Below are 25,903 nucleotides of genomic sequence, written 5' to 3'. Positions count from 1 at the left end.
TTTCTTACTGCATCATCAATTTTCTGACTTTGTCAGTGGATATACAGCAGAGGTTAATGGAATTGTTATAATTATTGTGTTTTTCAGACTCTGATGGAGTTCACAGAGCTGCTCTCCTCCAACAACAACTTCAGTAATTACAGACGAGCCCTGGCTCAGTGTACAGGATTCCGCATCCCTATCCTGTAAGAACATTGTTTGAGTCGATTGTGGTTAAAAGGACACAAATACTGACGTAAAATGTGGTCAAATATTGCCACTATTTGACTCAAAGAAGGGATTTTTCCTTCTGATCCATGTTACTTCATTACCTGAACTTTATCTTAACGTTTGAACACTGTATGCTTTAATAGCTAACATTTGGCTAAGCACTTTTGGCTATCAATTGTGATGGCTTGACATCTCTAACATTCTCAGATTTTGATGAATTGTACCAGTATCACGTTTTTTTAAACAGGCATGAGGATTTCACACAAACAATTGTTCCGTTCCCATGTCAATTCTCAGTTTAAAAATACAGAACCGAAAGTCTGTTTCCCACAAAAAAAGGCTTGGCTATTTACTCAGTACTGCTTAGTAAACATTGAACAGAGTTAATTGTCCAAAGACTTGAGTTGTGAGACTTCATGTTGTGGCTAAGGTCTCACTAGGTGCTTATCATGTGTTGCCATGAGTGATCTTACAAAAAATGCACCATTTTAAATCTCTGTGTGGACAGCGAGCCTGCATTACTATCTGCCACGATGGACAGGACGTAGCACAGCTGATGACTTACATGTAGGACAGAAAGCCAGTCAAGGTCCTTGACCAAGGAAGTTGTGATTCATATAAAATTTGGACTTTGAGATTCGTGTGTTGTGTTGTGGAAGGCTGTTGTGGAAGTTGTACATTGTATTTAACATATGCTGCTTTGTACTCTTTGGGTTGGGGAGATAACTCAAACTGACAAAGTTTAGAGTACCCAGATTTCTCCCTTCTTTTTTCCATAGTTTGAAGTTAGATTGCTCATTCATTCAGTGACAGTTCATACATTTGAACCAAAAGGTTGACGGATTATGCTTATATTTACTTTACAAAGCAAATGGAATTAGATCTGCAAGAAACACCAAAGACCAAAATTTATTTGATGAAATGGCATTAATACTGAAATTATTACAGGTAAATCAGTTCCCAAAGCAGATGTTAGGAAACGAAAAAGTGTTTCCTAGCAATTCTGAAATCCTCATGCCTGTTTAAATTAAGATTTTTAGTTCTTCGTGGATCTCATACTTTAGTATAACCCTTGTGAATTATGACTTTCATTTCTTGCTCTCCTTCAAGTAAAAGCTAATAAATTTATTTTGTCGGGAAACTTTAAATCTGGTTACAAGCATTGCATGAACATTGAAAAGAAAAACATAAGGTTTCCGTGTGCAAATTATGTAAGAACTGAAAAAGAGTCTTGCTCCTGTCAGCAAGGGGTATACTGTTGTTTCAGTAATCTGCCACTGGTCATTCTACACCATATGTGAATGTGTTGAAGTCAGAAACAATGAGATAGTGTCAAAATGTCTATTAAAGTAAAGGTGTGTCTTGTGTTACAGTGGTGTTCATGCAGACAACTGATCAGTTTGAAAATGACTAAATACTTGTAGAGGTGTTTCTTGTGTTACAGTGGTGTTCATGCAGACAGCTGGTCAGTGTGATTAAATACTTGTAGAGGTGTTTCTTGTGTTACAGTGGTGTTCATGCAGACAACTGGTTAATGTGAAAATGACTAAATACATGTAGAGGTGTTTCTTGTGTTACAGTGATGTTTATGCAGACAGCTGGTCAGTGTGACTAAATACTTGTAGAGGTGTTTCTTGTGTTACAGTGGTGTTCATGCAGACAACTGATCAGTGTGAAAATGACTAAATACTAGTAGAGGTGTTTCTTGGTTACAGTGATGTTGATGCAGACAACTGGTTAATTTGAAAATGACTAAATACTTATAGAGGTGTTTCTTGTGTTACAGTGGTGTTCATGCAGACAACTGGTCAGTGTGAAAATGAATAAATACATGTAGAGGTGTTTCTTGTGTTACAGTGATGTTTATGCAGACAGCTGGTCAGTGTGACTAAATACTTGTAGAGGTGTTTCTTGTGTTACAGTGGTGTTCATGCAGACAACTGATCAGTGTGAAAATGACTAAATACTAGTAGAGGTGTTTCTTGGTTACAGTGATGTTGATGCAGACAACTGGTTAATTTGAAAATGACTAAATACTTATAGAGGTGTTTCTTGTGTTACAGTGGTGTTCATGCAGACAACAGGTTAATGTGACAATGACTAAATGCAGTAGAGGTGTTTCTTGTGTTACAGTGGTGTTCATGCAGACAACTGGTCAGTGTGAAAATGACTAAATACAGGAAAGGTGTTTCTTGTGTTACAACAGTGTTCATGCAGACAACTGGTTAATGTGAAAATGACTAAATACAGTAAAGGTGTTTCTTGTGTTACAACAGTGTTCATGCAGACAACTGGTCAGTGTGAAAATGACTAAATACATGAAGAGGTGTTTCTTGTGTTACAGTGGTGTTCATGCAGACAACTGGTTAATGTGAAAATGACTGAATACATGTAGAGGTGTTTCTTGTGTTACAGTGGTGTTCATCTGAAGGACTTGATCTCCTTACACATAGCCTTACCTGACAGAGTGGAGGGGAACTTGATCAACTTCAGAAAGATGGCTCAGTTATCCATCATACTGGAGGAGTTGACCAAACTACAGCATGAATCTGTACCTGTAGAGGCCAATATGGACCTCATCAACACCATCAAAGTGAGTCCACGATTATAACAGCAGCAAGCTTTTGTTGTTATGACTGTACAATTATTGTGGTACTAATGGCCCAGGTCAGAGAGATCAACACTCGGTACATTGGTCTCACGAGCAAATATGTTCCTACAATTTAAAGGCCTACAACTTTCACTTGTGTAAATATTAGTCTCGGCTTTCGCTTTGCAGTTTGTTATAGCTCATGATGGAAGTAGTATCTTTGAAAGTTTGAAGTAATGTCTTGTGTTCGGGGTTGAGGAGGCTGTTCACCACATGAACATCACATAACCAAGTTAAAAGATACATGAAAAGGAAGTCTAAAACAGCATTTGTAGTTTTAAAGGCAATGAAGCAAATTATGCCAAAAGGCAGATTTCATATAATGGACGTGTCCTGCAGAGGGGTTAAATTGCTTCAGACTCACTGACAGCATACAAATCGAAATGATGGTGGGGCCTCCATGGCCGGGGGTGTGATAGCACCCCAGCATGGCCTAGTGACCCAGGAGCCTTTCACCAATGCAGTCGCTGTGAGGCTCGTGCTGGTTTCCTCTCTGGTCATAAGTGAGAAGGCCTGCCAGTAACCTGTGGATGGCTGTTGGTTTGCCCTGGGCTGTGCTCGGTTTCCTCTCACCATAATGCTGACTGCTGTCGTATAAGTGAAATATTCTAGAGTACTGCGTATTACACCAATCAAATAAATAAATAAACGAAACTGACGTCCTGGGCTCCACTCAGTTTTCTCTCACCATAATGCTGGCTGCCATTGTATAAGGGAAATATGCTTGAGTACGGTGTAAAACACTAATCAATGAAATAAATAAACAAAATGAGGGATGAGAGAGTTGCAACACCAGTTTTTTTGTGTTTTCACCAATAATTATAAATAAAAATTAATGTTCTTCCACTCGGCTGCGCGTCAAAATTATAATGGTGAAGCCATCTTATTTGTGGTTGTGTATTTTCAGTTATCCCTAGATCTTCATTACACAGAAGATGAGATATATGAGCTGTCCCTGGCGCGGGAACCTCGTAGTTCTTTGTCCTCAGTGAGTAATCTTGTGCAATGACATTCCTTACGCGCCTCTGTTGAAAAGTGAGATGTATATAGTGGTTGCTTTTTTCTGTGTGTCTGTGAGCTTTACGTGTTTATGTGAGCCCTCGGGTCAAGTTCAGAAACAAGCCTGTAGCCGTTCGCAGTAGCCGTTGGTTTCTGAGAATAATGTCTGATTTATACAATATTTTGTTTGAAGGTTCCCTTTGTGTAATAAATAGCTTAAGGTTGCAAACTGGATCAGCTGCTTATATCTTAAGAAATAATTTGAGAGTCAGGAAACCCACAGATTACAGCAGTGTATAACCTTCAGATCAAATTCAAAAACCAGCCTGATCCATGCAAAAGTTTTGGATACATGAAACAGCTGTGTTACTGATTAAAAGAATTCTTGATTGTAAAGTTGATATGTGTAGATAAATATAGATATTATAGATGTACCTATCATGGACTGGAAGGTCATACATGCCTTATTTGGGATGCGATCCTTGTTGATAGGTTTTGATAAGATGTACCAAATTTGAGTGCCATTGTTTGTGTCATGAAGTCTGGTATACATAGTAACTCTGAATCTTTACCGCCGATCAAAGTAAACCACAACCATGTCCTCAGTATTTTGGGGTCGTAAATGGTGCCAGACGAAATTTATAAGACTTGTTATGTCTGCATAGTATTCATACGTTTATTTATTGCTTAATTCGCACGTAACGGTTTTGTTTTGCACATACCTAGACTGCTGTACCACAGGTTTATAGAGCAGGCTCTTAAAATTCACCTGAAACAAGCAGACTCCAAAAGTTAAGGTTGTCTTGTGGAATCAGTGATGGGATGTAAAGCCAGTGTAGAGGGCAGACATGCACTATTAGTAGTATAGACAAGTTACAGATTATTTATTTCTGATGAATATATGGTAATTTTTCTCCACGTTTGAAGTTCAGTAGTTTTTTTTTCAACACGGTTTATTCTATTGAAATGAAACCTTCACAACTCACAGATCATGTGTGAGCTGTGAGCGGTTCATTCATTTTGGACAAAAAATGTGGCCATTCCTTTTCACTTTGATTAAACAGTTTTCCAGAATTTGTTTTTTTTTTTCTTCAAAAAAGGTTAATCATATTGGAAAAGCCAATTCAGTAATACATATGTTCATTTCCGGCATTGTATTGTTAACATTCCATGTTTGGTATATAAGTGTTATGCTTTCTCTGCTTTTCACAGCCCTCTACTCCCACAAAACCAGTAGTGTTTGCTGACTGGGTTGCAGGAGTTAGTCCCCCTGATCCAGACACCATCAATAAGCATGTACACAATATGGTTGAGGTAAGTACTAAATTTGGAACTTCTGTTACTTTAATAATTCAGATTCATGACTGTCACTTATGTGGGTTTTTTTTTCCCCTTCACAATGTCCAAATGTTAATTACATTTTTGGGTTGGAAAGTTTTCAAAATGTGTGTAAAACTACACAGTGAGTCAAACGACAGCAGAGGCAACTGTGTAATAATTGGCAAATGGTCACGCATGACCGGTGAAATCTGGCTTCATGTCAGTTTCCTCATTTTTTATTCTAATTGTTCATGTTAATGCATAGATAGTAGCAGTATGCACACCCCCGGGCATCATAACTTAGGGCGAACTAGGTAAAACAAATTCAGTGATGGTAGATTATTAGGTGCCAGTGAACTAAAATTACTCATAATGCTGTGTTGTGATCACATTGAATATACAAACACATTAAAACAATATAAGGTATCAGGCCTCAGGGATACTTAGCCCATTAGCAGAATACTGGTTTATGAAAATAAAACACGAGTACAGGGAATAATCCCAGAGCGGCGACGATAGTATGGTAGTTAGCAAATTCTCATGCATACCCAAATTCTTGTTATTTATGGGACGCATGGTCTGCTCTTTTATTAGCCAATATACGTGTTATTGTAGCAGGAGTATTTAGTTTCTTTTTTTTCCACATGGTTAGACCATCTAATGATCAACATATTCATATCTTTACTTCTCAAAAACAAAAAATGGGAAAGACATTCTTTGCTTTCAGCACTGCTGATATCTATCCTAAAAAGCAGAAGAATTAGGGTAAGCATTTAAAATCCGACATCACGTCAATTTACCCCAGTTAGGGTTTTATTCTAACTGTTCATGTGCAGGGCACAAGAGGACAGGAGTTGCTGCCCTTTGTTTGGCTTGCATGTCTCAACTAGCCAATCTGACAATGGTTAAGATGTCTTCTGTGATTCATACTCTTTCTATACATGTGTTTGGCTTCAGGCTGTGTTCAAGAACTATGATCATGACAAGGATGGCTTTATATCCCATGGAGAGTTTGATGCAATCGCTGGCAACTTCCCCTTCATTGATTCATTTTGTGTTCTGGATGCCGACGAGTAAGTCTGTTTGATGGTATCAAATGACTGTCTGATCCTAATGTCAGCTATCGCATATTACACTGTTTTACTGTCTGATTATTTTATTATTTTTTATTTTTTTTATTTGTTATTCTCCTGTTGATTCATGAACAGTGGTTTTTGAAGTACTTAACATGTCAAGCTCTAGCCTTATTTATGTAAGGCTGTTGTTTCATAAGAAACCAGGTTAGATTCTGTACCCTTTAGCATTACGAACATAAATACAGAATCAGAAAGAAAGCATTAAAAACAGTGTTGAACACCCATTATGGCTGTGTCTATTTGTTTTCAGAGATGGCATGATAAGTAAGATGGAGATGAAGACGTATTTTATCCGAGCAAACTGCCATGCACTGAGAAGCAGCTTCAAGCATGATTTTCATGAAGCAACCTACTTCAAACCTACCTTCTGTATTCACTGCACAGGTTTGGTAAGTCTCATACACAATTTTTAGGAACAAACATGTTTATGATGTCCTTTTTTTATGTATAAATATTTCCAATATGTCCTTGTCAGTCATGAAAATGTATGTTAACCATACAATCGTGCAACACGCATTCTCTACAGCATGCGCCGGAAAGCATTGTAATCACTGGAAAAGTGAGGTGAACTGTACAAGAGCGGTCTTCTACTTCAGCCGTCCCAGATGGCTGTTACTTCTGTGGCGAGTGGCGTAAGATACCAAGGTTCAAAGACTGGCTGATAAAAGGGACAAAACCAGTAATCAGTGGTTTGGTGGCCATGGAGCTTCTGAAGTTTCCAGGAGTTGAGCATGGGCAGTTCTGCATCACACAGCAAAGGCTCAAAAGCTTAGAAGCAAGGAACAACTGCCCATGTCAAACTGAAATGATTTTCTCCAACTTCTGCTAGTTCTGTCCCAGCCATACATACATATATATATATATATATATAGAGAGAGAGAGAGAAAGGATAGAGTAAAAACTAAAAGAGCCTTTCAGAACATTTTGTTCTTATCATTCATTGTAGTATAAGAGTTTGTCAGACTTTATATATAGGCAGGTTTCCATTGTCTAAGCTGTCGACTAACAGAAACAAAGTTGTGATTTTCATTGAAAATTTCTTGTCTGTGTACATTTAGCCTGATCTTAAGTCCATTGGTTCGTTGATCTGTTGATCTATCTGATCAAGGTATTGTCTGCCATACCTCTGGCATACAACATACTTAGTTTTAAACGGCGTTCATTTTAACTGTGAAGGTGGTGGAGTCGGCTCTAATAACTTTAAGACTTGGATCTTCCAATACATGGATGCATGCTTATACGTTTATGGGTTTGTTATCTTTATTTTACTTATGCAATACATTCGCTATCGAAAAAACAAAAAAGAGAAAATATTTTCCCAGGGCTAGGCCCTGTCATTTAATGTTAATAATTATATGTGTATGTGTAAGGATTCATTGTCATTTTAAATATAGATACTTGATGTGGTGGTTGGAAAGGGGGATAATTGAAAGTCCTTGGAAAATCCTTGAATTTTTTTTTTTTTTTCTTTTTTTTTTTTTTTTAGTCATAAGGTGTGCAAATCCTGTTGAAGTAACCCTTGGAGTTGTTGTTAATTGCTGCTCATAAAATACACTCTTACACTACATTGTCAATAATGTATTTCTTATTTTTTCAGCTATGGGGGCTAATTAAGCAAGGCTGGAAATGCAAAGGTAATAGAATCAGGACTTCCTATGACATTTTGTAATATGGGGTAGTGTAATGTGGAAATGTCTGGACAGTGGAAATAAATCTAGTGCATTTCTCCAAATGTTCAATTCAGTGAACACGGTTTTAGTTGGTTTTATCCATGTGCTGTGTGATAGACTGTTACAGGTATGTAATTGTGGGTAAGGAATAAAGGAAAGCTTTATTTCTAATGCCTAAAAAGTTTATTTGAGTTTTTATGATTGTATCGAAGGGGAATTGATGTTTTACAACTGTAAATTTATCGTAAGATTTGTATGAATAAGCTTTTCAATGAGCTGATTTGTTGAGGAGGGCTTAGTCTGCTTTATGTTAAAAACTCCTGTATTTATACGGAAAAGTTATTAATCATATTACGTGATACAGCAGTCATATGAATGAAGACAACACAATCTGTTAAGATAATCTTGATGCAAGAGTCTGTATGATAAAGTGTTAACACCTATTCCTACTGTATAGTTATAAGGACTACATGTAACTACTATTCAGATTTGTCAAATGCTTTTTAAATATTATTAAGAAATAAATTATTTAAACATGTTGAATGATGGAACTGAAAAACTCGGTTAATATGAACTGTATATTCAGTTATTTAGTATTCAGTTTTATGGTTTGGTAGGATGCATTAACTTTGCAAGTGGTTGAAAACAACTGGTATTTTGAAGTAAAAAATTGGTAATATGTTTATCAATTTAAAAAAAAAAATAATAATTCGAAACAGTGTTGTTGACCAGAATAGAAATTTCAGTAGAATTGACTTGACTTAAAATATAAGGTAACGTTTGAGCTGTGGTCATTGATGTGTGTTTCAGACTGTGCCATAAATGCTCACAAGCACTGTAAAGACTTGGTAGTCATGGAGTGCCGGGGAAAGATGGGGTCAACAGGGAGGCGAACGGACTCCATGTTAAATGGTGAGTGCTAGAATAACGGAGACAAGAACTTAAATATGATGCCAAAATCAGATGAAAGAGTGTGAAAACTTTGTCTTCAATATTTTTTTTCTGATTTTTTTTCTTTCAGAAGAAAGATGTATTTTAAAATATTTTTGTATGGTGGGTGAATGGGGCCACCTCTTGAAATGTATATCGTCTTTGTATAATATGTTCTAAATAAGGATGTAATGCATGTCTAATAAATTTATTTGAATACAAATTTGTTTTTATGTCCAGACATAGATGTTTGATCTGAATTGTAATAATATTTATGAATATATTAAAAATAAAAATATGATCAATATTGAGGTTGATAACATTTGTTAGCTAAAAAGACCAGCTTTTAGTGCAAATATGTTTATTAAACATGTTGCATCCTCGTTCATAACTTCATTATGTGAAGACTATGTAGACAAAGCGGTTGTCCCAAATATCCACCATACAAAAATTGTTTTCAAGTGTCTTTTTCTCGTCAAAAATCAATGAAAAAAAAAATAATGAAGGCCACATTTACATCTAACCTTTTGCACTCTGTCATCTGAACTTCATGTTATTTTTATGTTTTCTCCACATCTAATTAGGAGCTGTTCATCTCATTGCTTTCTTAGGTCATGCTCAAGTTTTGATAATGCAAGCCTCTATTTGCTTATAGAGGTGCCCAAATGCATGTCTTCAAGTGTGTAAGTAATTTTGAGCCAATAATTTGCTATATACATGCACGTATGAAATTAGTTTCAGGTTTCTTAATAAATGAAAATATTTTAACCCAAATTAACCTTTCAAGGGATGCCCAAATGATAAAGCTGTTTATGGCCTTGTAATGAGACAGTAGAGAAGAACAAAGATCATGGAAAAAATGGCATTTGCTGCTTGTTGTCCTTCAAGAGGGTTTATGGTTGTCAGAATACAAGTGTATGTAGATTGCTTACATTATCCTCAACATAATCATCCAAAAAGTTCACACAATGACTTGTGGGAACAATTCGCGAAGAGAAATGCTGATGATTTAAGTTTGTAGTAAACTAGGTGAGATTTATGGAAAGCATGGTGAGGTGTGACGCAGAGGAGACTGAAGGTAAAACCGCGATAAATATGGCCTGCCTGGAGCTTATCACTGTAGAGAACAAAATTCTGATGTCTAAAGATATATTAGGCACAAGAAATTTGATTTCCCTTTGCAACTACATGCACACCTTTTGTAACAAGCGTGTTAACTTCAGTTTATGTGCAGTTTATGGTTGCCTTGTAGACTCAATGTCTCCAAATGACTTAACCAATTTATGCGCAGTTTATGGTTGCCTTGTAGGCTCAATGTCTCTAAATGACTTAACCAATTTATGCACAGTTTATGGTTGCCTTGAAGGATCAATGTCTCCAAATGACTTAACCAATTTATGCACAGGTTATAGTTGTCTTGTAGGCTCAATGTCTCCAAATGACTTAACCAATTTATGCACAGTTTATGGTTGCCTTGAAGGCTCAATGTCTCCAAATGACTTAACCAATTTATGCACAGTTTATGGTTGCCTTGAAGGCTCAATGTCTCCAAATGACTTAACCAATTTATGCACAGTTTATGGTTGCCTTGTAGGCTCAATGTCTCCAAATGACTTAACCCTTTCAACCAAGAGAAAGATGTCCCAGCGGCAGCGAATGCGGCGAATCGACCAATCCACACAGACAAACAGTCGAGACTTCAGCCACGATGGTGTCAGCCTGGCCTCGCACAGCAGTGGCAGAAGCTCTGGACATTTCAGCTCCTGTTCGTACAGTAGCGTCAGTACAGACTCTGGCATTGGGCCCATCCCGGACGTGGAGTACTGCGAAGATCCCACCCAGCTTCATGAACGTCTGCTCAGAGCAGAAGAAGTAAGTGTCTGGTCAAATAGCATTACTCTTCAGCTTCTTTCTCTTCCCAGTTGAGTATTTAGCACAGTATAACAAACTACGTGTACGGGGAGGTGGGAGGTAATGCTGATTATGGCCGTGTGTCTATGTCCATTAAAGGAGGTATAAGTTTTTATCTGCCGGCCAACTGCCTGACGGGCATTGTTATATTACAGTTGACACAAGCTCTCACAAGCTCAGATTCCCACCATGTCCATTCTCATCAGGCTGAACTGGAAAGGGTATACTGAACCAGGTGATTAAACCCTCAGGTGACAGATTAAGGATGTGACATATATTCCCTGATTATTTAACTGATTATTGTCAACATTTAGAAATGCTTACGCCTTACTTTGTCGAGCAGATTTTATATAGAATAGGACTTGAAAATGAATGGGGATTGCCATACATTTACAGAAAGCATGCAGGGCAAGTACATTTCTTTCGCCGATCAGCAGGGTATCCACGTCCTATTTACTGATTTAAATCTTCTTGCGTATGGCATTAAGCATCAGTGTTATCAAATAATAGATAAATAAATTTATTGAAACAAATAGTCCACCGAGACATTATCAGAAAATATCTTTTGAAGAAAATGACTGTCAGAGTAACCAGAAAGAGGCTACATTTTGTGGTGTTAAAATCTACACTCTCTAGAATGTGCCACTGCACAGACTTGAGATAACACAGCACTGCAACATTTCACTGTCCTGGGAGAAGGGCCCTTTCATCTATTTTATACCAAATTATGTCCGTTCTTATTTTGTTTTGGATTTTCGCATAGCTAGTATTCTGAAGCGTCAAATCAGTAGGGACATGTAACATTATTGTAATACTAGTACAAGTAGTACTTCCGGAGTGCCTACTTGCCTGCCCTGCTGGGCAAATACATTTCTTTCGCTTGTTGCAATGAAGTACATGTATGTGTTGAAGCAAAACAGTAGGTTGCTTTTGTTCAAGTGAAAAATATTTACTATGGTGATATATACCAATGAAGGAACTAATTAAATGTGGAAATATTAATCTCTGGATCCACAACCAGGTTTTTGAGCTAGATTCGATTGTGCCTAGAGCAGCAAACTTCATACATGGATAATTCACTTCATGTATTTGCCCTGTACCTAATCAGGTTGTGATTAGAGCAAGAGATGTGTGATTTTTTCGGGTGACCTGCATATAATTTACTCTTTAACTTTTGTAAACACAGTGTCTCTAAAACTGTGTACAACAAAGGATGAATTTTGATTAGGGGCCAGAGAACTGAGGGTTAACACTGCTTGATGCTTCATTGTCTGGACAGCTAGAAAACTCTGGCTAGTGCCCATTATTGTACCGGAAGAGACTATATACATGTAGTTTAACACCACTGTTATGGGCCACATTGACATAGATACAATTCTCATGGCTCAAACCAGTGGGGCATACAACGCATTGCTTTGTCAATACTTCCAGAATGATTGCTATCTTGTATTTATTAGGTTGGCATTTTACAGTGCACTCAAAAACACTTTACATACATGTACGTGTGTTCATTATTTAAGAAAATTGAAGGTGTGCATGAAAACACACTTCTAAATTTGCAGAGAATTGTTACAGATTTCATCTACAAAAGTTTCCTGCCTTGAAATACATGAACTCTTTTATTAACTTATTTCTAGTCTGACCTTGCTGTTACACATGTAAACCGCCAGGCCACTAGGTGATGTGTTGCTTTGTCTGTTTTATAGACACGCCTGCACTCATGATATTTGCTCAAATGTGCCACAGGATGTATGTGTACTTGAATTGTATTCTCCTACATGTATATCAGAATTATGAAAAGGAAACAGCAGGAAATTGTGTGCTTTCTGGTCACAACCCAGCAATAGAAAACAGCATTAATAAGGGCAAAATGAATGGATCATCAACTGCATTAGACTGCTGCAAAACAGATAAGACATTAGTTGAGAGCTTGTATTAGTCTACAATCATGTGCCATTATGGCAGGTTGACAGCAAAGTTCAATGGATAGTGAGTTAAAGCGAGATGATGTTGTTTAATTACAGAGATTATTAAACTGGTTCACTTTTATTAGTGTAACCATCATGGACCTGGCAGATTGTCATGTGTTTCTGTCGTGGTATAAGTGAAATATTCTTGAGTACAGCATAAAATAGCAATCAATAAGTCAAGAAGTTTGGCTTCAGCTTTGGTCACATCTTTTAGCAAACTTGAAAATGTTCTACAACATCTACACAAAAGAAATCTTGGAAATTCTTGAGTATGGCACCTGACAATGGTCTAATAAAGAATTATTGTGTTGGTGCTTTACTTGTGTGATATCCAGAATTGTGGGAAATGGGAAAACTCCTCTAAGTTTCTAAAGTACTACTGAGCAGTTTTTACTTTTTTGCTGGATTTTGTACTTTTTCTAGTTTCTTCTGCGTTTGAATCTGTATTTTGGATCTTTTTCTTCTTTGTTATGCATACCACTTGTTTTGCCATCTATTCTTACATTTTTTATTTTATGGTAGCATGTGTGTTGACGTGACTACAAAGTTTGTGTCTGAAAAAGCAGTTGGATCACTCTTGGATTTCACAAGTTTTTATTGTTTTGGATTCTTGGATCCTTTTTGCCATAGTTTTGGTGTTAAGGAAGGAAACGAACTGCCCATAAAGATAAAATTGTCGTTTATATTTATTTATTTTTGTTTCAAAATGTACACCTGTTGGAGAAAAATAATAGGACATGATATGTGTAGGAACTGCTTCATGTTCATGTACGTGTAGGCACTGCTACATGTTCATATATATGTAGGCACTGCTACATGTTCATGTATATGTAGGCACTGCTACATGTTCATGTATATGTAGGCACTGCTACATGTGCATGTACGTGTAGTCACTGCTACATGTTCATGTATATGTAGGCACTGCTACATGTGCATGTACGTGTAGGCACTGCTACATGTCCATGTGCTTGTAAGCACTGCTTCATGCTCATGTGCGTGTGGGCACTGCTTCATGCTCATGTGCGTGTAGGCACTGCTTCATGCTCTTGTGCGTGTAGGCACTGCTACGTGATTATGTGCGTGTAGGCATTGCTTCATGTTCAAGTGCGTGTAGGCACTGCTACATGATCATCTGCATGTAGGCACTGCTTCATGCTCATGTGCGTGTAGGCACTGCTTCATGCTCATGTGCATGTAGGCACTGCTTCATGCTCATGTACGTATAGGCACTGCTTCATGCTCGTGTGTGTAGGCACTGATACATGCTCATGCGCGTGTAGGCACTGCTTCATGCTCTTGTGCATGTAGGCAATGCTTCATGCTCATGTGCGTGTAGGCACTGCTTCATGCTCATGTGCTTGTAGGCATTGTTACATGTTCATGTACGTGTAGGCACTACTTCATGTTCATGTACGTGTAGGCACTGCTTCATGCTCATGTACGTGCAGGCACTGCTACATGTTCATGTACGTGTAGGCACTGCTACATGTTCATGTACGTGTAGGCACTGCTACATGTTCATGTACGTGTAGGCATTGCAACATGTTCATGTACGTGTAGGCACTGCTACATGTTCATGTACATGTAGGCACTGCTACATGTTCATGTAAGTGTAGGCACTGCTACATGTTCATGTACGTGTAGGCACTGCAACATGTTCATGTACGTGCAGGCACTGCTACATGTTCATGTACATGTAGGCACTGCTACATGTTCATGTACGTGTAGGCACTGCTTCATGCTCATGTACATGTAGGCACTGCAACATGTTCATGTACGTGTAGGCACTGCTTCATGCTCATGTACATGTAGGCACTGCAACATGTTCATGTACGTGTAGGCACTGCTTCATGCTCATGTACATGTAGGCACTGCAACATGCTCATGTACATGTAGGCACTGCTACATGTTCATGTACGTGTAGGCACTGCTTCATGCTCATGTACGTGCAGGCACTGCTACATGTTCATGTACGTGTAGGCACTGCTACATGTTCATGTACGTGCAGGCACTGCTACATGTTCATGAATGTGCAGGCACTGCAACATGTTCATGTATGTGTAGGCACTGCTACATGTTCATGTACGTGTAGGCACTGCTACATGTTCATGTATATATAGGCACTGCTACATGTTCATGTACGTGCAGGCACTGCTACATGTTCATGTATGTGTAGGCACTGCAACATGTTCATGTACATGTAGGCACTGCTACATGTTCATGTATGTATAGGCACTGCTACATGTTCATGTACGTGCAGGCACTGCTACATGTTCATGTATGTGTAGGCACTGCAACATGTTCATGTACGTGTAGGCACTGCTTCATGCTCATGTACATGTAGGCACTGCTACATGTTCATGTACGTGCAGACACTGCTACATGTTCATGTACATGTAGGCACTGCTACATGTTCATGTATGTGCAGGCACTGCTTCATGTTCATGTACATGTAGGCACTGCTACATGTTCATGTACGTGCAGGCACTGCTTCATGCTCATGTACGTGCAGGCACTGCTACATGTTCATGTACGTGCAGGCACTGCTACATGTTCATGTACGTGTAGGCACTGCAACATGTTCATGTGCGTGTAGGCACTGCTACATGTTCATGTACGTGCAGGCACTGCTTCATGCTCATGTACGTGCAGGCACTGCAACATGTTCATGTACGTGCAGGCACTGCTACATGTTCATGTACATGTAGGCACTGCAACATGTTCATGTACGTGCAGGCACTGCTACATGTTCATGTACATGTAGGCACTGCTACATGTTCATGTATGTGTAGGCACTGCTAAATGTTCATGTACGTGTAGGCACTGCAACATGTTCATGTACGTGCAGGCACTGCTACATGTTCATGTACATGTAGGCACTGCTACATGTTCATGTATGTGTAGGCACTGCAACATGTTCATGTGCGTGTAGGCACTGCTTCATGTTCATGAACATGTAGGCACTGCTACATGTTCATGTACGTGTAGGCACTGCTACATGTTTATGTACATGTAGCTATGTACATGTACAGTGGTAGCCTACATGCTGGGTTTGGGAGTGATGTCATGTTGGCAGTACCAAAAATTCTAGCATTTTTCTTCCAAGTCCCAAATCTTAAAAAGTTAATTCATGAACCGAAACACCTATAGTGATGTACATGAATACAGTTTTTCAGATAACGAGGATTCTGTGTCGGACTTTGTTTTGATGCTATGATATCATTTTGACTCAAAAATATAAGATGAGTGCTGGTACCATATCAGATATTTTATTGTAAGTTATGGATGAAAATATGTGAAATTCATTCAACTCAGTTCACTTCAACTTAAGGTCTCTTTAATGGCTGCTGCAAATTGAACAGGTTATAAAAGAAACCTCTTGAAAAAATATCAGTACATGAGAAACCAGCTTACTAATTTCATCCAGGCTACTAATTTCATTCAGTTATTACATACAAATGACACCAAAACACAACTGATAGGTATTTAGAAGTCACTATGCTTCCTTGTCATATTGCTATGATGTTGTAACTGATGAATCAGTATTACTTGGAGAGAGATGATACGTCCAAAAGAAAACATTTGTGCTGACTCTGATTCTGAATCACCTGGGGACATATCCACAAAGCTAGTTTTGACATGCATGTATGTCAAAAAAGAAATCATATTAACACTTATTTTCGTATCCTTGAAGTTACAATTGAGAGCGCTGTGAGTTCAAGTCCAGCTCCTGCTGGCTTCCTCTCCGGCCATATGTGGGAAGGTCTGCCAGCAACCTGCGGATGGTTGTGGGTTTCCTCCTGGCTCTGCCTGGTTTCCTCCCACCATGATGCTGGCCACCGTCGTATAAGTGAAATATTTTTGAGTACGGCGTAAAACACCAATCAAATAAATAAATAAATAAACAATTGAGAGTAAATACTAAGAGTTCAGGATCAGGATATCAGTGTTACCTGTAAAACCAATTTTGTTGAGGAAAGTGTCCAAATGAAGGCGAGCTATTTTTGCTTATAACTGATGCCTTCAGCCTCAATTAAAATTGACACCAGAGTGTTTCGAGTAAACCAAAAGTCTTAGGCAGGTTACTGCTAAACTTTCCTACATGTTATCTGCTGAAATAGATACTGTATTGCTAGAAGACAAATGCTCCATGAACAGCAGCTGCGTCCACCCTTACACAAGCGTTATTGATGTCTGGGCAACTTAGCAGAAATTGTAATTAACAATCGGCTTGAAATCTTGTCCAATGTACGTGTAGCTGTGAGCTTGAGCCAGCTAGCCATGAGCTTGGGTGGGTTACATGTAGCTTTGAGCTTGGGTAAACTAGCTGTGAACTTGAGAAAACTACACATGAAGCATGATTTAGCCAAAGAGCTTGGGCAAAGTAGCCGTGAGCTTGGGTGGGCTACATGTAGCTTTGAGCTTGGGTAAACTAGCTCTGAGTTTGAGAAAACTACACATGTAGCATGATCTAGCCAAAGAGCTTGGGCAAGGTAGCCGTGAACTTGGGTGGGTTACATGTAGCTTTGAGCTTGGGTAAACTAGCTCTGAGTTTGAGAAAACTACACATGTAGCATGATCTAGCCAAAGAGCGTGGGCAAGTTACCTGTTAGCTTGAACATATCAGCTATGAGCTTGGGAAGTTAATCTTAAAGGTGAACTGCAAAGATTTTTGATTTGAAAGTAAAAACAAAATCCTTTGCAGGTTATCAATGATGTATGGGCGTGTTGAGTTAATACAGCACATTTTGAAGGTTTGTGTGATAATGCATGGAGATCAGTGTTTTTAAGTCTATATTACAAAGAGGAAAGACAAGATCAGCCATGGTTCAGCTGTGTCAGTCAATTTGTATAACTTCTGTTTGAAGTCAGTGCAAATGTCATCACATGTTATAAGCCACTCTGGCCCCAGGATCACTATTATTCCTGAACTTTTAAAACGGGTTCAGGTATTAAAATAAAATTCACAGTCACAACATGTAATTGTGGCAAACTGTGTGAATGTTAAGACTAAAACTGACTTGTGATCCTGATGTGCCTGGGGCCTAGTCTGGTGTCAGATGATCCTGATGTGCCTGGGGCCTAGTATGGTGTCAGGTGATCCTGATGTGCCTGGGGCCTAGTATGGTGTCAGGTGATCCAGGTGTGCCTGGGGACTAGTGTGGTGTCAGTTGTGGATGCGTCCACATGGTTTATGGGAACTCAGAGCAGCAGTTATCTAATCATCTCCCTGTTTTTGTTTGCCGAGCAGGCCAGTTGTAGGGAGGAGGACCTGGAGTAAGTCACTCTTCCCACTTCATTCATTGCTTTCTTTGATGCATTTTCATTTGCGATGTATATGTGTACTTGATATATAGTATCTAATTAAAATCAGATTTGGAGTTAATCACCATTCTAACAACTGTCTAACATACAAGCAATAACTCAGCCTGATAGCTCAGCGGCTGTTGCACTTTATAATCAAGTCACAGATGCACTTCTGTGGTACAATCTGATTTTAATTAGCTTGGAAAATGTAGTATTATTTTTCCTTATCAGCTACTTGTACATTGTGGACTCTTTTTTTGTTTGCATTTATTCTGTTTGTACAGTTATGTTTTGTCATTTTCTATTTTCTTCAAGTTATGCCTCACTGACTTGTGCCTGAAATTTGCTTGTGTTGCATTATTGCATGTGTCAACTGGTAACAATGTGCACACATATATTATGTAAGGTTCACATTCTGATGCCTGCACGGATGCAGGGCTGTTCATCTGAGACTGTCACATCTGAAACTCTGCCTTACACATTCTCTCATGCACTAATGATTACCTCTAAGGATTCCTTCGTCCTCATATGACTGAAAAACTGTTAAGTACGACGTTAATCCCCCAAGCACTCACTCACTAATGAGTACTTTACATGTACCTATTTTTGAACAGCTAGAAGTTCACTTTATCTGTATAGAGCTAGCATATTCAAAGAGCCGGTAAGCTAAGTGTTTGATGTGTCGATGTTGGGTTACTGCCTTCTGCCGTCTGACCATCATTCTATGACGGCCTTGCTGACTCTGTAAATCTTTACAGAGCTATTAGATTCAGACTTGGGTTCCTTCTTTAAACCTAGGATTATGAGGCATCGAATGTTTTTTACTGATGTAAGATATCTAAATAAATAAGTTTAAATTTGAGGAAGGGGGATCGTCATCCTTGAAATAAGTAATTCCCTTTAACTACACTTTTGACCTTACAGTTCTGTCCTGATTTAAACTGCATCAGAGATGGACTGGTATTACATTTCACATGTAGCTGTTGTTATTACAATGTTCTGCAAAATCTGATTAATGTAAAAGGGAAATATTTTTGCCGTAAAGGATTCATGAAACTCAGTATTTAAGCTGACACAAGAAAAGCAAATAAAATGATTTTATTTCATGATTGCGGCATATTTGCTTACTTACCTTATCATTAAAATATTCGGGAGTTCAAGAAAGTGAAATCAGGTGCAAATCAAGGTAAGACAATAAGCCAGTTGTAAATATAGACGTAGCACAAATCCACTTCCTCTCACCCTCTCCCACCCCATTATTCTTACATATTAGGACATATTTATGAATCCTTTACAGAGCATCTGTGGTTAGATTTATGTTGGTACTTTTTTGCAATATTTTGAGACAGTTTGTGACAAATTAGAAGAAACTGATGTACATGTATGTGAATATCATGCCTGATAAACTGTGACTATGGTTCATGTGATGAATGATGTGAACAATAGTGAAGGCAGTTGGGCACTATCTCAAACTATGAACCAAAGACAAAGGGCACTGTCTCACACTGTGAACCAAAGACAAGGGGCACTATCTCAAACTGTGAACCAAAGACAAGGGGCATTATCTCACACAGGTTGATGCCTGATAAACTGTGAATATGGCATATGTGATGAATGATGTGAACAATAATGAAGGCAGTTGGGCACTATCTCAAACTGTGAACCAAAGAGTGAGTGCTTGGGGTTTAATGGCAAACTAAAGACAAGGGGCACTATCTCACACTGCGAACCAAAGTCAAGGGACACTATCTCACACTGTGAACCAAAGACAAGGGCACTATCTCACACAGGTTAATGCCTGATAAACTGTGAATATGGCACATGTGATGAGTGATGTGAACAATAATGAAGGCAATTGGGCACTATCTCAAGACTGGGAACCAAAGAGTGAGTGCTTGGGGTTTAACGGCAAACTAAAGACAAGGGGCACTATCTCACACTGTGAACCAAAGTCAAGGGACACTATCTCACACTGTGAACCAAAGACAAGGGCACTATCTCACACTGTGAACCAAAGACAAGGGCACTATCTCACACAGGTTGATGCCTGATAAACTATGAATATGGCACATGTGATGAATGATGTGAACAATAATGAAGGCAACAATAATGAAGGCAGCTGGGCACTATCTCAGACTGTGAACCAAAGACAAGGGGCACTATCTCACATAGGCTGATGCCTGATAAACTGTGAATATGGCATATGTGATGAATGATGTGAACAATAGTGAAGGCAATTGGGCACTATCTTTGTAGAAACAAGGGCACTGTCTCACACTGTGAACCAAAGACAAGGGGCACTATCTCAAACTGTGAACCAAAGACAAGGGGCATTATCTCACACAGGTTGATCCCTGATAAACTGTGAATATGGCATATGTGATGAATGATGTGAACAATAGTGAAGGCAGTTGGGCACTATCTCAAACTGTGAACCAAAGAGTGAGTGCTTGGGGTTTAATGGCAAACTAAAGACAAGGGGCACTATCTCACACTGCGAACCAAAGTCAAGGGACATTATCTCACACTGTGAACCAAAGACAAGGGCACTATCTCACACAGGTTGATGCCTGATAAACTGTGAATATGGCACATGTGATGAGTGATGTGAACAATAATGAAGGCAATTGGGCACTATCTCAAGACTGGGAACCAAAGAGTGAGTGCTTGGGGTTTAACGGCAAACTAAAGACAAGGGGCACTATCTCACACTGTGAACCAAAGTCAAGGGACACTATCTCACACTGTGAACCAAAGACAAGGGCACTATCTCACACTGTGAACCAAAGACAAGGGCACTATCTCACACAGGTTGATGCCTGATAAACTATGAATATGGCACATGTGATGAATGATGTGAACAATAATGAAGGCAACAATAATGAAAGCAGCTGGGCACTATCTCAGACTGTGAACCAAAGACAAGGGGCACTATCTCACATAGGCTGATGCCTGATAAACTGTGAATATGGCACATGTGATGAATGATGTGAACAATAATGAAGGCAACTGGGCACTATCTCAGACTGTGAACGAAAGACAAGGGGTACTATCTCACACAGGCTGATGCCTGATAAACTGTGAATATGGCACGTGATGAATGATGTGAACAATAATGAAGGCAACTGGGCACTATCTCAGACTGTGAACGAAAGACAGAGGGTACTATCTCACACAGGCTGATGCCTGATAAACTGTGAACATGGTACATAACACATTCCATATACATGTATCAGTATCTTCTCTATTTGTAGCATCAAATCTCCCTTGAGCCTTCCCACAAAATGTCTGATACTCATTCAGTTCTAATTTATGTATGATTTTCCTGCTTTTCTCATATTTCTCATAGCTTTTTTTCCAGATATTCATTCAAATTTATTTCAGGGTTTAATGCCATAAGATGGCTTCCTGTGAAAAGAAGTTGATATGAAAAATTTGTATCCAAAGGCAGTGGGGCCTGAGCAGAGATTCATTTGCACCACCATGTAATATGAAAACACGCTTTGCCCTCAGTGGCTAGTTAAATTCCAACATTCACATGCTTGTAAACAATATGTTTTATGTTTTACATATTCAGTGACTGTGCAACCTTTCTGCTTTGCTTGTCTTTGTTGTACAGTTTCTGTATTTCATATGTGCTGTTGGTGTTCATGTTTAAAACAACTGCAAGTTAAATGTATTTGTATGTACAATTTGCAGTTATGAATTAAAGTAGGTTTTTTCTGATACGAAGAATGGATAGAAATGACAGAAAAAGAAACAAAAGAGCCTTCTCAACTTTCTATGCCTTTGTATTCCAGCTGAAATTCAAGCTTCTTGTTCTTATCATAGAAGGGAGTATAACAGTTCATCAGGCATGAAAGATTTTTATTTCTTGAGAAATACAAGCCTATGTTAATGGGAACCACCATCCTTAATTGAAATTTAACATATGCTTGACTTATTTAAGCCTGTTTGTTACACTTAACAACTTTCTAGGATTATCTCCCTTGGACTCTCCATTGTGTTAAATGTAAAGAGTTAAATTCAAGTCAGTACTCATCGCTTCTGGATTTGTGTGGTTAAGTGACAACTGTTAAGCAAACACTAACAGTACTGTATATAATCTTGATTTTACCCTGCTAACACTCAGTATCCCTGATGAGAACAAACATTCGAAACTGCAGTAGAGCAGTTTGAACTCTTTTATCGTTGAAGGTACAAAAAGTTCAACTGTGTCATATGACCTATCAATAATGTTAAGCAACTATTTTGGATCCCATTCAGTATAACACGGGTGTCTGTAAAAAGTGTCATAAAAAGTAATTTAGAGTAGACAAATGAAAGAGAAAATTGATAAACTGAACATTTTGTGAACTGGTAGAAGTTCCTAAAGGAAAGAGGTGTCATTTGTGCCTTTGGAAAAAGGTAAGGCAGGTAATCAGTTTCAACAAGGTTGCCTAACATTTTTCACCATTAACATTACCAGGAGGACTGTTTTTACCTTTGACGACAAAAGAGTTCCAACTCAAAACTCCTCTGTTGGAATACATCTTCCTGTCAGCAAGGTTGATATAGGCCTTGTAATCACCACTGGAGTACTATAGATATAAAAGTGTTCAGACACCTACTCTTTTGGGCCTGCATACTTCCGCCTGGGGATTTGGAGCCATTCATTGAGCATCCCTAATAAATGTGTGTTTCCTTGTATTAGAAGTAAATGAATATATGTTAGGATCTAATTTATTCCCTAAAGAGCTCCTACAGTGCGAAGACCTGAATGTCTTAAAAGGAGGGTTAAATGATAAGGATCAAGATAGTCTGAATTGCTTTCCTAAATTTTTAAAAAATATCAATGTATTAAAACCGCCGTCACTAGTTTTGGGGGATAGTAGGGAAACAAAAGTTTTCTGTCGTTTCCAATTTTGCCTGGTCTGACATCATGCAAGAACACTTGGCGTCACCCATTCCTGACGTATAGAAACAAATGACGTCGCACTTTCAAACGTACGTGACGTCATTAAGCAGTGCTGTGAACGGTAATGTGCATTAAAAGCAGAAGGTCACTGTTCTGTCGAGCAATAAAGGTGGTAGCGTAAGGGGTCAAGCAGTGTACTTGATGCTGTTGTTGTATCACCACTAATTTCTAGCCTCAAAGATAGCCTTTAGCAAGTCAGTGTGCAAGGAGTTATTTTTTTTTTATGCTAGCACCTCTTCTAAGAAAATAAATATGGTGAAATAAATTTATTGCGTATGTACTACAAAGTTGTCACTTACAATGACGGCACTTACAATGACATGATGTTTTAAACTTCTGTCAGTATTAAAATAAGGTGCAGTCAACATTTGTAAAGTGGAACCTGATTGGGCTGTGTATCATCCATATTTATGAAGGAAAGTTCTAGGCTTTGAAGACTTAATACAGTTTATTAAATCAAGGTAGATTAAATAAGGATATTGGAATACAACAATGTAGAAATTTGAGACCGTTTTCTTGTTCTTTCTTACACCTGTTCTCCATATCAGAACATTCATTTTATGTACACAGATGAGTACATGTGCGTATATGTTCAAAGCAGAATTTGCAATTCTCGTTTATATTAAAGGAGCATAAAACACCAGTCAGATAAATTAATGCTGTTATCCAACAGCATTGCTAGAGTCCACGCTACTAGTCTTTTAACACTTCCGTTAGTCTGACGTCTGTAAAGCTCATGATAATGAGAAAAAAAAACAAAAAAGAATGGCAAGGAATGTACTGGATTTGAATTCTAGACTGCCAAGCATCATTTACAATTGGCCAAGTGCTGAAGACTAGCATAGACAACAGGCGGCTTTGATCTTCTGCTGATAGCCCAGGACAGTAGACAGAATATATTGTTGGAAACTTGGTGCCTGACAGCAAAAGACAAAATACATTAAACTAATTAAAGTTGCAAAACGGGTGCCTGTTCCCACCGTAAACTGCAGTTTAGCACAAAGCTGCCATGATATTTATATAGGAAGGTTTTGTGAAATGTATTTTTTTTTTTTTTTTTTTTTGTGGTCATAACATGAAGACTATACAAGGTACAAAAATAATTCTCGCATATTTATAATCCTGACGTAAAGGGGCACCAGATAGTGTGTTTGATTAGTGATGATTTAGTCTGTAGTGCCGTTACAAAATCGGATAAATAATAGCTTTAACACGGCCCATGTTATTTAAATGGGGCATTTCTGGAGGTATTTTTTCCTCATTATACAGAGAACTATTTCACCTTGGGGAAAAACTAAGCACATGTGAACAGCATGGAAAATAACATATGACTACACTCCCTGCTCATTTAAATTTGATTAAATTTAATGCGTGCTCTTTTTTAGCATTTGTTACTTTGGCTGCCGGATGTAATTTGTAGATGGATTCCAATTTCTTTCTCAGACTTTGTTTCAGAGAAATTTACTAGCTCTTTTTCACTTAAAGATGTTTAAAACAATATCTCGTTTTTCAAAATGGCCACCATGTCACTTGACTTCTGGAAGCAAACTTCATACACAATAGATGCCATACATTTGTCTATTGTACAAAACAAAAGCCAATGCTTTTAATGGTGATGTTATCTGTGTATCCTAATTTGCATATTTAAACACACTAAAATTGTCATGAACAACTAATATTGAAGTTTGCAAACTGGAATGGTACACCAGTGGACAACATTCAGTGAAAATTTGAAGCAACTTGGCCCAGTTATTCTCCAGAATAAGATTTTTAAAGAAGGGTTGGGCTTTTTAACAAAATCCAATATGGCCGCCATATCACCTAACTGATGGCCACTAAAAGTTATGGCCTACAGGTTTAGGCCTAAACCTATCATGTGTTGCAATATCAGCTTTCTAGCTCTTACCAATTTTTCTACAACTCAGCGACAAAATCGTGAGGAATAATAATAACCATAAACAAAAATAAGAAGAATCCGAACAGTTGCAATAGAGCTGTCAGCCAGAGGCTTGAACGCCTAATAATCCAGTCGATTTCAGGAGGTGTCCTGCCGGGATACTAGCATAGACCCCTAATAATAATCCAAACGATTTCAAGAGGTGTCCCACCAGGATACTAGCATAGACCCCTAATAATAATCCAAACGATTTCAAGAGGAGTCCCACCAGGATACTAGCATAGACCCCTAATAATAATCCAAACGATTTCAAGAGGTGTCCTGCTAGGATACTAGTGTGGAACCCTAATAATCCGAACACGCGGTAAATCCAGGTTCAATCCTGGGTTGGGTCACCCCCAAGACCTTAACAGAGGACATTGTAGCTTCCTCACTTGGCATTCAGCATTAATGGGAAATGAAATCACTGGTTAAGTGATTCGGTAAGCTGTCTCATTGAAGCAGCATTAGATAAAAGAGCGGTGGAAATCTGCCCTGCAACAAGAAGGCACATTACATGCACTCCAAGGACTCCTTCGTCGTCATATGACATTAAACCTCACTCAGATTTACTCACTCACTCACTCAAATTTAACAAGCTCATTCAGTTGTGTGACAAGTCACTGGGGTCAGAGGTCAAAACTTTAGTCAGTCAACATTGGGTGGTGAGGTAAGAGGTCTTAAACTGGTCTACATTGGGCCTCCCACAGATGTACACGTGTTTAACTACTCTGCGAAATTGAATGAAACTTCATCACTGGAGGGTTTGGCAGAGTTTGGTATATTTTCTGGAGAGTTCCCCAGACCAGATTAGATTTTAGCATACATGGAATTACCAAACCGTTCCCCAGATCAGATTGGATTGTGGTATACATGGAATTACCGAACGGTTTCCCAGGCCAGATTA

General features: G+C 38.5%; 1 protein-coding gene across 2 annotated transcripts in view; it reads left to right on the top strand.

Moving 5' to 3' along the window:
* Positions 1-25,903, top strand: part of LOC135467795 (ras guanyl-releasing protein 3-like) — a 57,655-nt gene that overhangs the window by 26,851 nt on the left and 4,901 nt on the right. Inside the window, exons 10-19 of one of the 2 annotated variants that reach the window (XM_064745649.1) lie at positions 88-185; positions 2,626-2,803; positions 3,768-3,848; positions 5,072-5,173; positions 6,137-6,252; positions 6,566-6,704; positions 7,913-7,949; positions 8,796-8,897; positions 10,510-10,787; positions 18,048-18,073. In XM_064745649.1, coding sequence (XP_064601719.1) covers positions 88-185; positions 2,626-2,803; positions 3,768-3,848; positions 5,072-5,173; positions 6,137-6,252; positions 6,566-6,704; positions 7,913-7,949; positions 8,796-8,897; positions 10,510-10,787; positions 18,048-18,073 — 1,157 coding nt within the window. The remainder of the gene's footprint in view (positions 1-87; positions 186-2,625; positions 2,804-3,767; positions 3,849-5,071; positions 5,174-6,136; positions 6,253-6,565; positions 6,705-7,912; positions 7,950-8,795; positions 8,898-10,509; positions 10,788-18,047; positions 18,074-25,903) is intronic. The other variant, XM_064745647.1, reaches the window with a different exon arrangement.

This window comes from Liolophura sinensis, chromosome 6 (genome assembly GCF_032854445.1).
Source record: "Liolophura sinensis isolate JHLJ2023 chromosome 6, CUHK_Ljap_v2, whole genome shotgun sequence".
NCBI classification, from domain to species: Eukaryota; Metazoa; Mollusca; class Polyplacophora; order Chitonida; family Chitonidae; genus Liolophura; species Liolophura sinensis.
The sequence above is the reverse complement of the archived record's forward strand: the minus strand, read 5'-3'. Positions and strand labels throughout refer to the sequence as shown.